Genomic DNA, 16252 nt, shown 5'->3' with positions numbered 1-16252 from the left:
CATTTACAATTCAACACGGCTCTCCATGTTCGTGAATGTTGCTGCCAGTGTATTGGGCATGACTGTCTGGATTTCATGTACTAAATTTATTTAATATTATACAAATATAATTATTATACAAATATCCTATTATGTTTTACAGCCATAAGTAGCAGTATTCGTATGATTGGATCAACATTGGGCTTCGTGCTTGGCTCGTACTGTTTAGAGATGTATGTGGACCCCAACTTGACTCCTGTGATTGATAGTAGTGATCCAAGGTGGATTGGTGCTTGGTGGTACGGTAGGTGCTTTGGTTTATCGATTTGTTTTTGTATCCTACACTGCAAGAAATAAATCAGTATTTGGACATTTTTTTCCGGAAGGACATGTCATTGCGTAACATGTCCGAAAGTGTCCTTTTGTGTTGTATCAGTGATTGAAAAAGGTTTTAAAATGCTTCCTAAGAGTAGGCAATAGCAATTCACCTAATCTCACTCAAAATATACCTGAACGTCTGATTTATTTAATGGTTTTACGGGCATCAAGGACTTGAAGTGTGTAAATACTGATTTAAAACTTGTCCTAACACATTCAGAATGAATATAGGTACAGGGAAAATATACTTAGTCTTTCTACTCTGAGTCCAAATAGAAATGCTGAATCTTGCTGTATCTTATCTTTCCTGATCCATTATTATTGAAACCGGACATGGTCATACATAAGTTCCACTTGACATTTTAAGAGAGGAGTAAAGATGAGAGTGAAGCGTATTCTTGTGACTGTGATTGCATTTCAGAAATATTCTTAACGCTGACTGTGTTTGTATGGTGATTAACTTTGAATATGAAAATGCTTGATTTATACCACTTCCAATTTTAACAGTGGCTTAAGAAATGAAGTTTAACAATTCATTGAATGCTGTAATAATATCAAACAACTGTTTCTTGTTCTTTCTTAGAGTTGAACTGAATTTTTCCATATTTATGCATGGCGTCTAAAATCAAACACTATTAAATATAATGTTTGCTATGAATTTATTGGCGTTTTAGGACGGGTAAAAATCAATAATTTCAAATTGCAATTACTTTCATTCATACTTTCTTCCATTCTCCATAAACCTAACAAATGATTTTTCACTATGAAACTGCAATAGACCTCCAAACAATGGTCTATTCAATACTCAAACCAGAAATAGTAAACCAGAACTGCTGGTTGCAATAGAGAAAGGTCAAAGACAAATCCTGTTCCTCGGTTGCTGAATCCATGCCAAAAAGTCGTTACTCATATCTCTTATTGCTTTTTCTCTATGTATATTAATATTGAAACCGAAAGAAGTAGTAAATTTATATCATTTCCTCTTCCAGAAAAGAGATGCTTGTGAATATGGTATCCTAGACGTTGAATTGTTCCCCAAAACCCGCTTGTCGCTTTTAGTTGATTTTTTTTTGTTCTATTATCTACAGCAGGCTGCAGAAGAAGCAGTAGGTTACCGCGAACACAAAACAACTAAGAAACCATGGGTTACAGAGCAGATGTTGCAGAAAATGAGGGAGAGGAAGATGTGGAAACAGGTTGATACAGAAGAGGACAGAAAGATGTAGAGAAGGTTAAATAATGAATTACGAAGAGAAACAGATAGAGCGAGGGAAGAGTTTTACAAAAGAAAATGCGAGAACATAGAAGAATTAGAAAGAGTTGGCAAATATGAGGAAATGTACATAATGAGAAATCTATGAAATTTCGGAGGAAACAAGGGGGTATTATGATGACAGTAGAAAATAAGAATGGGAAGGTAGTCAGCCAGAGAAATGAGGTCATATGAAGGTGGAAAGAATACGGTGAAGACTTATATGAGAGTAGGGATACACCGTGTAGCCTAAATGTTGGAGTGGAAAATGAAGTAGGCGAGGATGATAAAGGATTTAGTATTCTTCGGGATGAGTTTGAAAAGGCTATATCCGAGATTAGGAATGGAAAGGCAACCGGAATAGATAACATACCAATCGAATTCATTAAAAATATAGGAGACAAGGGAAAGAAAGAATTGTGGCGACTATGCAATGAAATATATGAAACAGGAGAATGGCCAAAAGACTTTCTGAAAACGATCATGATACCGATGGCTAAGAAATCGAACCCAAAGAGATGTGAGGATTATAGAACTATTAGTCTCATATCTCATGCAGCTAAAATTCTGCTCCGAATACTAAACAGAAGGTTATATGGAAGAACAAATAACGATGTTGAGGAGGAGCAGTTCGGGTTCAGAAGAGGCAAGGGCACAAGAGATGCTATTGGATTATTAAGGATGATCGGTGAAAGATTTATAGAAAAAGGCAAAGAGGTGTATGTTGTATTTATTGATCTAGAAAAGGCTTTTGACCGCGTGAATTGAGAATTGTTGTTGGGAGTTCTAACAAAGATACGGTTGGAATGGAAAGATAGAAGACTCATAAGAAACTTATACATGAACCAACAAGTAAATGTTAAGATAGGGGAAGAAGTAACGGAAGAGAGTGCAATTGGAAGGGGAGTTTTACAAGGATGCTGCCTCTCGCCAACACTATTTAATGTCTATCTAGAAGAGATAGTGAAAAAGAGCCTACATGATGATGATGGCATTTCGGTAGGAGGAAGAATGATTAGATGCATAAGATTTAAAGACGATTGAATAGTTTTCGATACCTGGGTAGTATTCTTAGTAATGACATGAAATGCGAACGTGAAATAAAAGCAAGGATAGGAATGGCGAAAGAAGCCTTTAAAAGAAAGAAAAGTCTGTTTTGTACGACCTTGAACAAAGAGTTGAGAAAAAGACTCATAAAATGCTTCGTGTGGAGTGTTGTACTGTATGGGGCGGAAACGTGGACATTACGTAAATGTGATGAAAATAGACTGGAAGCCTTCGAAATGTGGGTGTGGAGAAGAATGGAAAGAATTAGTTGGGTCGAGCGGAAAACGAATGAGAGAGTGTTAGAAATGGTGGGTGAGAAAAGAACACTTTTAGATATTATTAGGAAGAGGAAGAGAAACTGGTTGGGGCATTGCCTAAGAAGAGATTGTATCATGAGGGACGTCCTAGAGGGTATGGTGACGGGAAAAAGACTACAATTAATGGATGATATTAAAACAGAAAGATCATCGCGAAGACGAAAAGGTTAGCGGAAGACCGTGGAGCATGGAGGCTTCTCAGCTGCGGCAAGTGACCTGCCCATAAAGGCAGAATACCTATGATGATGATCTATGTTGAAACCGGATTTTTTAAATTTTTAACACTTTTGGCTTGAATAGAGGGTTAATGGATAAGGTGAAACCTATTCTTGGGACTTTGAATCAATTCCAAAGAAAGTGCTTCTCAATATATCTTAATGTTTTTGTTCCGGTACCTGTCGATAGACGAAATAGTGGTTCTGTAAGACTTCCTTACTTACACATGGCATAGTTTGGAAGTTTAAAGTTTATTTTACCCTCACAATTGAATTAGTGGTTGCTAAACCGTCGCATTTACTATCTACGTTGAGTTAAATAAGTTGTTTCATCCACAGCGAAGCGGGTCTCCAACCACTGCGGTCTGAAAATACAACTACTGGTAGTTACGATCCGCAGCGGCGGTTAGGCAGTTTCTAATTACATTGTATCATATGGGACATTTTAACCAGACTGGTTCAGTCCGCAAACAGCTTGCATTGCTGTCAAATTCTATGGTTTACAGACACATTTTCATTCTCTTGTTGTTATCTGAAGTTTACGAACCGAAACACGAGCAATATCTATACAGAACGTTCCGAAACTCAACTGAGTGAGTCGGTACACTATATTTGAGTGTCTCGGCATTATTGCCACTACTGATTGCGGAGCACAACCACAAGTGGTACTAACACAGGGGTGTAGCCAGTGGTTTTATGTAGGAGGGGCCCGTCGTTTTTGAGGGGGGCAACCTACAATGTACAAATAAAAAAATGTGTTGTAGCTAATGTTTTTGAGGCCTGAAAAAAACGGAAAACTTTGGTTTCATTCCGGAAAACTAAAAGCACTGGTTTTTAGCTTATTATTATTATTATTATTATTATTATTATTATTATTATTATTATTATTATTATTATTATTATTATTATTATTATTATTATTATTATTATTATTATTCGCTTTTTCTCCAGGTAGTTTTTATTAGCTTTAACAAATAACTAATGTTCCGGACCAAATGTTATACCTTTGTGCATAACTGTTTTAGTGTAAGCCCTTCTGCACAGAACCTATCTACATAAGAATGATTTTCTTCGAAATTTCACTTAATATCTTTAAGATTTCTAGACAAAAATATTTATTTATTATTCGTGACTTTAAAGAATCATAATTATTTTATTAACATCTATATCTCATTTCCTGTTTTAGTAGTTGTCCACATATTACGTAACGCTATTTTTGACTAATTTTTACCCTCTCCCTCCTGCTTGTCACACTTCGTAACGCAAGGCCGAATCCCTCCCCCTTTGTTATGCAACACTTTTTGATTTTTGTTTTTCACCAATTTTAATTATTTTGGGGGTTATTATAATAAAAAAACTACTTTTAATGGTAGAACTTTTTATTACAAAATGCTTTTATTATTGTGAATATTTTATTGCGTTTTTCGCCAACAAATCAAAGTATTTAAAAATGGTAGACCAATAATAATATTATTTCACGAAAAAGAGTTTCTTCTGTTTCACGTGCGAAACTTCTTCGAAGAAAAGAGTGGGTAATGATTCGAATCAAAAGTTTTAAACAATATTCTCATAAATAGCGATACGAGTGGGAACGCGTAGAAATTTTAAAGAGGTGGCTACGATCACTAACAACTAACTCCAGAAAAGCGTGTGTCATAAATGAAATGCGGCGGTAACCACAAACGTGTTATTGTATTGTAATACACGTAGGGTTTCTTACCAGTCATGGTGGTGTTTAGTGCGTCTTCGAATCCCTTCTGTATGTTTCAATTTATATAGGCTATAGTTCACAACTTTCCTCAATAATGGAAATATTTATTTATTTATCTATCTATCTATAGTTATATATATATATAATGAATGTGACTACATTTATAACTTAACTCCTGAACCACCAGACGATCTCGATCAAATTTTCAACATGGATGACGTTCGGCCCTGGAATGTTTTTTATATCTTCAGTTTGAAGAGAGGGGGAATATATATATAAATGATCGAAAATGACGAATATCAACGTCGAGTCCATAGTTTTCGGGATGGCAGATATGAACAGTGACTATTCCGATGCCGTTTAAATCCAAATCAGTTCCCATTAATAATCCTAAGGGGGATGGTGACATGTAAAAATTATTGAAAATTACCGATTAATTGAAATCCGAACAGAAAACCAGAATAACATCGTTTTTCACCTCATATAAATATGTTGTTTTTAAACACTATTTACCGCATATAAAAAATGTAATGCAGGCCTACTTACAAATCAGTTTAATACAATTGTTTTATAGTAGTATTTATAGTATCTTGTTGAAACTTTTGTCTTCAAACTGCCAAATATAAATCGCAGTAGATTGTGTAATCGGTTATCCAAAAAAAAAAAAAAAAAAAAAAGGTAAACTATACTATTTTCCGATTGGTATAAGGAAGAGATACCATACTATTTTTCGATTGGTATGGTGAAATAGTATTTTTCGATACTTAAATTATTAATTATATGTAAACTTTGTTATTTTTAAGTGACTGAAGCGAAGTAATCTTAAAATGATGTTTTAAAACCTGGTCATTTGGGGGTGGGGAGCACAGGAAATCATTTTGCGGGTCATGGCCCCGATGTAGCCGTGGCTACACCCTTGCACTAGCATATCCGCGGCCGTAGTGCAAAACAGCTACCGCAATCGTGAGTATACAAGAGCCCTAACAAACACAAATACGAAACGGATAAGAAATGTTCCTCGTCTAAGTATGAAACAAACAATGTTCCTCGTGAAACTGTAATCAAACTAAAACGTTGATGTGAGCAGAATTATGAACGCTGACAAAACCAATTGAAGTAAATAGGTTCTACTGGCGTAACAGAACCGATAGATAGAAATGAATTATAATAGATTGATTTTGTATATAATTAAACACAAACAACCTATTTGATGAGCAAAACAATTATTCACAAAAAAAAGTGATACTTTTGCTAAATAACACTTTTCGTGTCTGATGAAGCCGAATGTTAGTTGGCGAAACCGTGACGCGTAGGTAATCTTTTTAATGTGAATATATTACATGCTCATCAGTTTTTTCAGTTTTACGTCCCACAATAATGCCGGTTAGACAAAGGAGTAATTGTTTCACTGTAATTTAGCTGTAATGAGCTAAAGAATGCTGCTCATCAAATAATTTGTTTCTGTCTAATTGGTTAACAAAATAGGTTAATGAAAGATGTGAATGGAATCTACTGGGTTAAAATAACTTACCGGCGTAAGGATGGGCGGAGCTATGGGGGGTCATCGCCCCTCCAACTTTCTTGACAAAAAACAAAAATGCTACTTATAAAACCCTTCCATTCTGATTTATATTAACCGTGCCCCCCACAGCAGACAAAAGATTTGCCCCCCTGGAACCAATTCCTAACTTCACCTACCGCGTAAGGGTTTCTACTGTGTACATGTGTTAACATTGTACCTAGGTATAAGTATTGAGTTAGTTATTGGATTCTTTACTGTTACTATTCTTACAAATTATTTCCTTTATTTCTTTAGGATGGGCTCCGCTAGGATCTGTTCTCATAATCTTTGGTTGTATGCTCACAATGTTCCCGAAAACTTTACCTCGAGCTTACATGAGAAGAGAAAAAGATAGAATAGCTGGGGTTGAAATGGTTGACAATAAAAGATCCTTTGAAGGTAAGCTGAGAAACATTTATCTAAATATATTCTTTGAATTATTGAGAATTCTTAAATATTTTTAAATATTGGAGAAAAGGTTGAAAGCGTAATTATAGTTTTAAACAGCTTTCAGTTTAATGGTGCAACGCGATAAATACAGGAATTAATCTTAATTTAATCAGCGTAGGAGTATCTGACATGGTTTAACAGATACGGAAATGGCATTAAATATCATCAACAAAATCTATAAAGTCTGTCCGAAAAATAACCGGGTTGATGACGCGGAGAACCAAACTACAAACTACAAAGTTCGTTTGAAAGTAATCCCCTTTTACTCTACAGACTTTCCCGTTGTTCTCTTCGACTCCTTTATGTACTGCTGGAAGAATAATCAAAAGATGTTTCGAAGCGCCGTCGGTATGGCCTTCTTCATGGCTTCTATACTTTAAAATATGCCTTTTACAGTTTTCAGCTTGTAAAATAAAATAATCATTGGTGGTTGTATGTGGTGAAAACGGGAATTGGTTAAGAACGGTGACGTTTCTCTCGATACCATTGTATGTGCAAATTTTCCACATGCCTAGACCTTTAATGATGACTTCTTATGCACTGTTTCTTTATCCCCACTTGACTGGGGATCACTCAAATAGTAAGCCGAATATTACCACATAACACTTGTTTCATCCGTTTCCTGTGAACTTCAATCCTATTTGTTGAAGGGAGGAGAAATCTGTCTCCAAAACGAACGACCAAAAATGTCCTATTGTGTTCAGATTTGGACTTTGAGGGAGCCAGGGAAACTTCAGCTTCATTTTAATGTCCCGAGTTCTAGACCTGTTGCTAACCAACATGGATAATAGTTCCATTGTGTATGATGTCCCACCTTTAATAAAAAACTGATCGACTCCATCCATCTTTTGTTTTTGAATGGGAAGTAATTAAAAGTAATCATAACAATCAAGACAATATCTCTAATCTAACAAAAGTTTTTGATTTTAAGAATGCTGACTTCTTAGGTGTATATCAGGGTATCAAGCCAATGAACGAATCGAATGTAGATACAAGTGATATTAATACTATGGCCAACAGTTTCTATGATAGTATATATAATGTTCTAGATATTTATGTACCTAAGAAAGTAGTCATTAATAAACCAAAATTTAAAGACCCCTGGATGAATAGGGAACTGAAAACTTTAATCAATAAGAAAACTAAATGTTTCGTCAAAGCAAGGCAAACCAATGACAGTATTCTACATTACGTAAAATTGTAAAAAAGAAATATCTAGAAGCGAGAAAAGCCTATTATCTTAGTTTAGAAAACAGAATTGTTAGTGATAATAAGGTCTTCTGGAAAGTATTTAAAAACTCAGATAACAAAAAATTACCAAAGGAAATGAAATATAATGATACAGTAGCTACTGCACAGACTGATGTTGTGGAGCTGTTCAGACATGTTCAGTGAAAATGTTAATTTGGGACTAAGTCATGTAAATGGCCATAACATGTATTCTACATTATCTATTTGTAGCGGAGATATAATTAATATACATAATATTTCCGAATCGGATGTCCTTAGTGCAATTAAACAGATCAATGGAAGTACTTCTCCTCGTTCTGATAACATACCGTACTATATAATAAAAGCATGTGGTACTGAGTTTCATCCATTGTAGCAAATATATTCAATGAATCACTCAGATGTGGAGGGTTTCATCAACATGGAAACAAGTATATATTGTACCTGTACATAAAACAGAAGTTAAAAATAATATGAAAAATTATAGGCCAATCACATTAGTTAATGCATTTAGTAAGATATTTGAAATAATAATACACAACCATATATACTTTAAGGTAAAAAATAAACTAACTGAATTTTTGCATGGGTTTTATAAAGGCAGATCAATTGTTACGAATCTTGTACATTTTACAGATTTTACTTACTTAGTTCTTAAAAATAGACTACAGGTTGACAATATATATATATTGATATGTCAAAGGCTTTCGACTCTATAGAACATGGACTTCTAGTTCGTAAATTATCCAATGTTGGTCTATCTTTTCAGTATATTCGATGGTTCCAAAGTTATATACCAAACAGAGAATATACAGTGAAAATTGGTCATGTAACTTCCAGTATTGGCTTTATAAAGAATGGTATACCTCAGGGATCTCCTTTAGGACTACTTCTTTTTTCATTATTTATTAATGACCTGACGGAAAAGGTTAAATTCTCAAATATATTATTATACGCTGATGATTTGAAGTTATTTAGAATAGTGAATAGCGAATACGATAACTACTTACTCCAAAAAGACTTGGATAGTATTAGTATATGGTGTAAAAATAATCTACTGAAAATAAACTGTAATAAAACTAAGTTTATTTCATATACCAATAAAACACAATACTATGTTAGCAAATATGTCATAGATGGAATATCTCTGCAGAAAGTTGAAAAGTTTAAAGATTTAGGCATAACATTTGACATGAATATGAAATTCAACTATCATAATTATGACATAGTACGTAGAACACGAAAGACTATAGGGTTTGTATTTAGGCAGTGGCCTGAGTTTAAAAATGCAAACACATATGTCTATCTATTTAAGGTATTTGTAAGACCCAGATTAGAATTTGGTGCAATTATATGGAATCATATATCCACAACATTATGTAGCAAAATTGAATCGGTTCAAAAATGTTTCATTAGGCTATTGTGTAGAAATATGAAAAAAGAATAATACTCTATAGTTTTGATTACTGGAACGAATACTGGGGGTTGCAAGAATTACATGTAAGAAGAAAAATGATAGAGAAAAACTTAATTCAGAAAATTTTAGATAATAGATATAGTAGCGAATACTGCTTACATAATATAGGTATAAAGGTACCAACTTATAATCTTAGAAAAGCATCGGAAATGGTTCCCATGAATAAAAATTCTATAATCTTAAGAAAACTGACAAGTTCTTTTAATATATTTAAGGGATAATTGTATTTATTAAACAGACGTATAAATTTTATTAGGTATGTATATTTTATATAGTATATCTCTATGTTTGACGGTATCCTTGTTTTAAGGACAATTTGAAGAAAATTGACTTAACTATTTTAATGAATAATGAAGTAATTATGTTTATCCAGACAAGATACAAGTCATAAAATTATGTATATATTATAAGATAGACAATGACCTCCTATCGTCGAAACAAGTGTATTGTTAATATTAAGAAGAATGTAAGATGTGTTATAACCCTTAGTTCTATGACTAAGTGCTGTATTTTTGCTATCTGGCTGTTCATGGCACTAAAATAAATATATTATTATTATTATTATTATTATTATTATTATTATTATTATTATTATTAAATTTATTTAACTATTTAACACAGTTAAAAGCATATAATCTAAAGGTTTCTTTAGAAATTGCAACAATAATCCAATGATGAAAAAGAATTTTAAAGAAAATGTTTCATAAGCAATCATTTACTGATGCTAGCCTCCTATTCGCCTAGTAAAATTGAGGAAAATCCCTGGTAAAACCTGATAGGCAGAATAACCAAACACCAGATTTGAATCTGGAACCTCTGAAAGTGGAAAAAAGATATCTTCCTTACGCTGGCGCTCCCATCAATTACTTTGTTATGTAATAGTAGCAAAAAGTGACTTCTTCCTAAGTTTAATTACAAATTAAATGATTTCCTAAACTTACCTGATAAACGTAATATTGGTTTTCTTTAGCATAATTATGGTAATTATATTTGTTACAGATTTTAAGATAACAATGAGAAGACTTTTAAAGAACAAAGTATTACTTTTCAATTCTATGAGTAGTGTCTTTTGGTTCATGGGTTTGATTGGCTATTGGAGTTTTATGCCGAAATATATGGAGACACAGTTTCGTCGGTCTGCTGCCTCGGCCAGCATGATAACAGGTAACGAAATTTCATTTACTTTGTAGCAAATTCATGCACCTCAGCTTTTATCATTTGACAAGATATAAACTATTTGTATATATTGATGTATTTTAGGAATGCCATGCAATAACTGCCGTAAGATTTGTCAATTTTAATAAAAAATGCAGTATTTTGTTTTGGACTTTCCAAATAGGCCTCTTTGGAATTGAAGTCATTCTTTGACCGTCCGTTCCTTCTCGTCTGTTGCACAATGTAGTGGTCGCCCGCTGCTGTAAGTTGACCCTGGTTATTACACAACCTTTCCTTCGCACAGTATTTCCTTTGGAAATAAAATCTTTAAGTTTTACGTCCCACGATTATGCCAGTGGGCTAAAGGAGCCTGTGATGATGAGGAATGAATGAAATGGTGGAATGAATAAAGTGGGAGAAAACGGGAGAACCCTGAGAAAACCCGCGAACACGGTGTTTTTCCACGATAAAGTTCGCTTGGCCCGTGCTGGTATCGAACCAGGGACTCCATGCACCAGAGGTGAACGCCCTACTGAGCCACCCTCGCGCCTGTATTGGGTAAATCACTAACATGGTTTAATTTGCATATTTGTCTCCTTCATTATGAGTTCTGAATATTATGAACTAATTCTGGTATGTAATTATTTAGGGACTGTTGGTTTGGTCTGCACAGCTGTCGGACTCTTAAGCTCAGGAATTGTCATATCAAAGTTCAAACCACGACCACGATTACTTGCGGGTTGGAACGTATTTGTAGAATTCTTAGATGTTATGGGTCACATTGGTTACGCATTTCTTGGATGCCCGGCAGATGATATGCATGGTCGCTTCCTGCCTGATGGGAGGTAAGTACTATATTCCTTGGTTAATGTATATACTACGAAAGCTACTGATATAAACATATTGACTTGAATAGCAATAAAGCCAAAGGCGTCTGAGTTGATATATTTAATGCTATGCATTTCTTACATGTTTAAATATTTAAATGTGTATAGACGTTTAAGTTTGTTATGTTTAAATGTGTAACGCCGAATAACTCATTACGTCGCTTCAAATACCGAGTACTTCAAAAACTGCTTTTAGTATCTAATACCTTGTTAAGCTGCCTCAAATATCGAATACCTCATAATTTGTTTGCAATTTCAGATATCACCTAATTATATGTTATGGTTTCTAACAAGCTTGAGATATGTAATTGCTCATAGATTGATTGAAATGTCGAATAGCTCTTAAGTCATTTGGAATACCAAATAGCTCGTAAACTGTTAGAAATAGCGAATAGCTTATTGAGCTGTTTTAAATATCGAATATTTCAAACCCCGTTTGAAATTCCTAATTATGTATTGGGATTTCCAGGAAACTTCAATTACCAAGTTGCTGTAAACTGCTTAAAATATCGAGTACGTATGTCATAACAGCCTGAAATACCCAGTAACTCATTTAGTCGCTTGACATTGTATTTGTTATTTACTCTTTACTAAGTAACCAAGTGTAGTCTTAACACTGGCATAATTTACACACAAACAGTATTCTTCTCTTTCGAAGATAGAGACCTTAGATGATGTTTCCGAGGGGTAGAGGAGGCCAGTCTTCCTTGACTCCTGATAATAGTGGAAAGCGATTAACTCTTTGTAGCATTGATATAATCGACAGTACATCAGTCAGTTTGTGTCCTTTAAATAGTTCTACCGCTGATTATAGTTCGTAATTGCATCAGCACAAATAAATTATTGGCGAACCAACATACAGTTTACTGCAATAATCTTGTCGAAGAATAACTAGTCTCTACGTGCGAACTGTTAATCGACTAAATTTTATAGTTTTTAACCTAGCAACACAGACAGTGGACTTAATAGTGGGAAACGGTACGTTATCCAACTGCCAGCGTTGCGTTTACGTTGTAATTATCCGCTTTGCCGCATATCTGCCAACATAATTAATTTCCTATAAAAGGTGAAAACTTGCGAGTGTGGGTTCGAGGTCGAAACTGTTAAACTGCTTACGACGGCATGTGGATAATATATAATACTGTTCGTTGGATAATATATGCTTAAGCTATGCTTCAAGTTTACTTTTTTAGTAATGAACTTTCGTTTATTACTGTCATAGAAAAGAAAATTTCTTTTCTATTTCTGGAGAAAAAAGAAGGCATAATTATAGATAATTTAAGAGCTGAATTTAAATATGAGTCTACTTCCTCTGCACTGGGGATAGTAAAAAGTACTCACATTTTTAATTTATAGTATTTCAGCATTTTCATGCAATTCTAGACATTATGTTCATATAATGATAATTATAATTTAAGAAAAAGACTGTAAAATTTAGAAAGTAACGAAAGTTAATATTTCACACATTATTTCCTTATATACTAAATTTTCAGCAGGTTTTCTAAAGAAATACCTATAAAGTGCAGCCAAATTTCGAATATAGTATTTTATTTCGTGTATGACTACTGAATGTCAATCTTATTTTGACTTATTGTTCAGCAAAAATCTGCTAGCATTGTAGACTTCAATTTCCCTTCATATCATTTATTTATGTCTTTACGAAATCGTCCATCATTATCGCCCGGCACATCGCTGGAACACTCTGGAAAGAAGTCCAGAATTGAACCTCGGAATTGTACTTTCAATGACCTATGTTGCATAATAAATATTTAAAGCTTTAATTACTTGATTTTCTAATTCATTGTATTAGGCGGCTCTTGTACTTCCAAGGAAATTCAGTGTTACATTATTGTAGTACTCTCATACTGCCTTTTCGTTCAGTGCTAAGTATGCTTCTAATCTTCGATCTTGTAGAAAGTTTCAAATCTAAGAACTCCAGAATACACAATATTTAATTTTAGCACCTGATAAACGACGAAATATATAAGCAAGATTTTGATATTTCTTTTCCTTCTTCTTGCAGGTAAGATGGTAATTCCTGAATCAACATATTAAGTAGCATGTCGAATAACAACAATAAAATAAGACTACGTAAGATATGGCATAGAAGATAACCACATCTATCCGAACGTAACTATAACTTAACGTATCTTATCCAAGTATGCAATGTACTAACATAAGATTTGGCATGTACTAATCACATCTTACACTACTTAGGAAAATATACTGGTATATATTCGTTATAAATCTGTTTATTGTCCTTATCGTAAAGACAAAAAATAAATCTGTCGAAATCATTCAAATTCGTCTCTAGCATATTTCGAACTGTACATAAAGCTACTTTTCCAGCTTGTACCTTGTCAAATCCAAATTCTCCGGCACCAAGACAACAAAAGGCAAGCTTGCGACAAATAATGTCAATGGCACGTCTCATGGAATTCAAGTAACATTGTCTCAAGATTCGTTTGTTGTTGTCTCTGGAAGCACATATAAATTAAACATTCGAAGCCGGGAGATTAAATCCTAGCGAAATGGTTGCTTCTCTTGGGCGAAGCGAACCAAGCTTCTCACAAACTTCAAGAAGCTGCTCTCCGGTGGCTCTCTAGGCGTCAATGTCTCGTTGGCTGCATTCACCACAGCGTCACATTTTAACTTAGCGATGTCACCATAGAAGATACTACTTTATTATTGATATCTTCATTAACGTTATATTATGGTTTCCTGGTGGACTTCGGAAACTGAATCGAAGAGATGGTCAGTAATTCTTCGGCATTGGTTACTTGCATGAATTGCACTGGCTCCTTCCGGTTCGTAACTAGAGTAAGATGTTCGGAATCTACAAGCAGGTTACTCTCTTCTCTATATTCATGACGGATATGAGAAATATCCTCTAGGTGATCGGTGTCTTCAGGCGAAGGGTCATCTGGGAAATGAGGCTTTAACCTTGTAACAACAACAGATTCAATTTTCTCCCTTCCTTTAGGTGTTTTGTATTTAACAAAATATTCATTCGCATTATCTTCTCTCGCAACAATACCAGGTCCAAAATAATGACCGGAAAATGCTTTTGCATGCCCACGCTTCCTCGTCGGGACAAAGATTCAAACACGCTGTCCTACATTGTACTTGACAGCTACGTGCCGCTAATTATAAGATTTAGATGACGTACGAAAACGATCATACAATTTGTCTTGAGCTACTTCCCTAATATCCTACAATGTTGCAAAACGGTCTTCATTGGAAACATGAATGCAAGGTCCATTTATTATTGCCTGATTTTCCAAATACGGATTGAAACCATGAAGCAAGGAAAAAGGAGAATAAGATGTAGACAGATTCACAGTGACATTATGTGAAAACGTAAGAGCAGGAACATGATCTAACGGATTTACTTTTCCTTTTAAAAAAGCTCCTAAATGCCGAATTTGCGACTCGACTAACCCATTAGTCTGATGTTGCCAAGGATTAACAAAGTTAATTTCAACGCCTAAGATATTACATATAACTAACTCTATGGCCTATGGAACCCGGAGGTTCAGTGCCGCGTTCACAAAAGCTCTCCACTGACTTCTATCCTTAGCTAATTGCATCCAGTTTCTACTTTGTATTCCTATCTCTGCGAGATCCATCTTAATATTGTCCTCCCATCTGCGCCTAGGTCTTCCTAATGGTCGTTTTCCTATGGGTCTACCAGTCAAGACTTTGAAAGCGTTTCTACTTTCTTCCATTCTAGCTACATGACCTGCCCACCTAAGCCTCCTAGACTTGACGAACCTAACAGTGTTGGGTAAACCGTATAAACTATGTAGTTCCTCGTTATGAAGCTTCCGCCATTCTCCATTCTCGTTCCTCTTGGGTCCGAATATTCTTCTCAGGATCCTGTTCTCAAATACTTTCAGTCTATGTTCTTCCCTCAGAGTAAGCGACCATGTTTCACAACCATACAGAACAACAGGCATGATTATCGTTTTATATATTTTAAGCTTCAAATTCCTCGACAGAATTCGCGACGACAAGAGATTTTGAACCGAATAGTAACACGAATTCCCTGCTTTTAGTCGACATTTAATTTCTTCGTGAATATGATTTTCGTCTGTTAATATTGATCCTAAATATTTGAAAGTATTTACTTTATCAAAAGCATTATTTAATATTTTAACGCCTCCACAATTTGCCGTATTACGGTCCCGACGCACTTCCATGTATTTAGTTTTCTCTGCATTTACTTCTAAACCCATGTCCCTGCAAGCGTTTAATAAGATCTCTGCATTTATTTCTACTGTTCTCCTATCATCCCCTATTAAATTTACATCATCAGCATATGCCATAACCTGGTGAATGCCGTTCAACTCTAGGCCCTGGTTGCTATCTTTGATTTTCCTTATGGCGTATTCCAGCACAAAGTTAAATAATAATGGCGACAACGCATCTCCTTGTTTCAGGCCATTTTCGACGTGGAAGCTCGTGGACAAAAATTTTCCTACCCGGACTTTACTTTGGGATTCACTTAAACATATCTTAATTAATCTAATTAGCTTTCTCGGTATTCCAAGTTCTGTAAGAACGTTGTATAATGTTTCTCTCCTAACCGAG

General features: G+C 34.7%; 1 protein-coding gene across 1 annotated transcript in view; it reads left to right on the top strand.

Moving 5' to 3' along the window:
• LOC145683649 (solute carrier organic anion transporter family member 74D-like) overlaps positions 1-16252 on the top strand; it is a 498670-nt gene that overhangs the window by 38641 nt on the left and 443777 nt on the right. The window contains exons 5-8 of the mRNA XM_081754989.1: positions 143-283; positions 6716-6859; positions 10617-10781; positions 11422-11617. Coding sequence (XP_081611115.1) covers positions 143-283; positions 6716-6859; positions 10617-10781; positions 11422-11617 — 646 coding nt within the window. The remainder of the gene's footprint in view (positions 1-142; positions 284-6715; positions 6860-10616; positions 10782-11421; positions 11618-16252) is intronic.

Source organism: Thermobia domestica, chromosome 4 (genome assembly GCF_964235325.1).
Source record: "Thermobia domestica chromosome 4, izTheDome1.hap1.1, whole genome shotgun sequence".
In the NCBI taxonomy this organism is placed as follows: domain Eukaryota; kingdom Metazoa; phylum Arthropoda; class Insecta; order Zygentoma; family Lepismatidae; genus Thermobia; species Thermobia domestica.
This window is presented reverse-complemented; position numbering and strand designations above follow the sequence as displayed.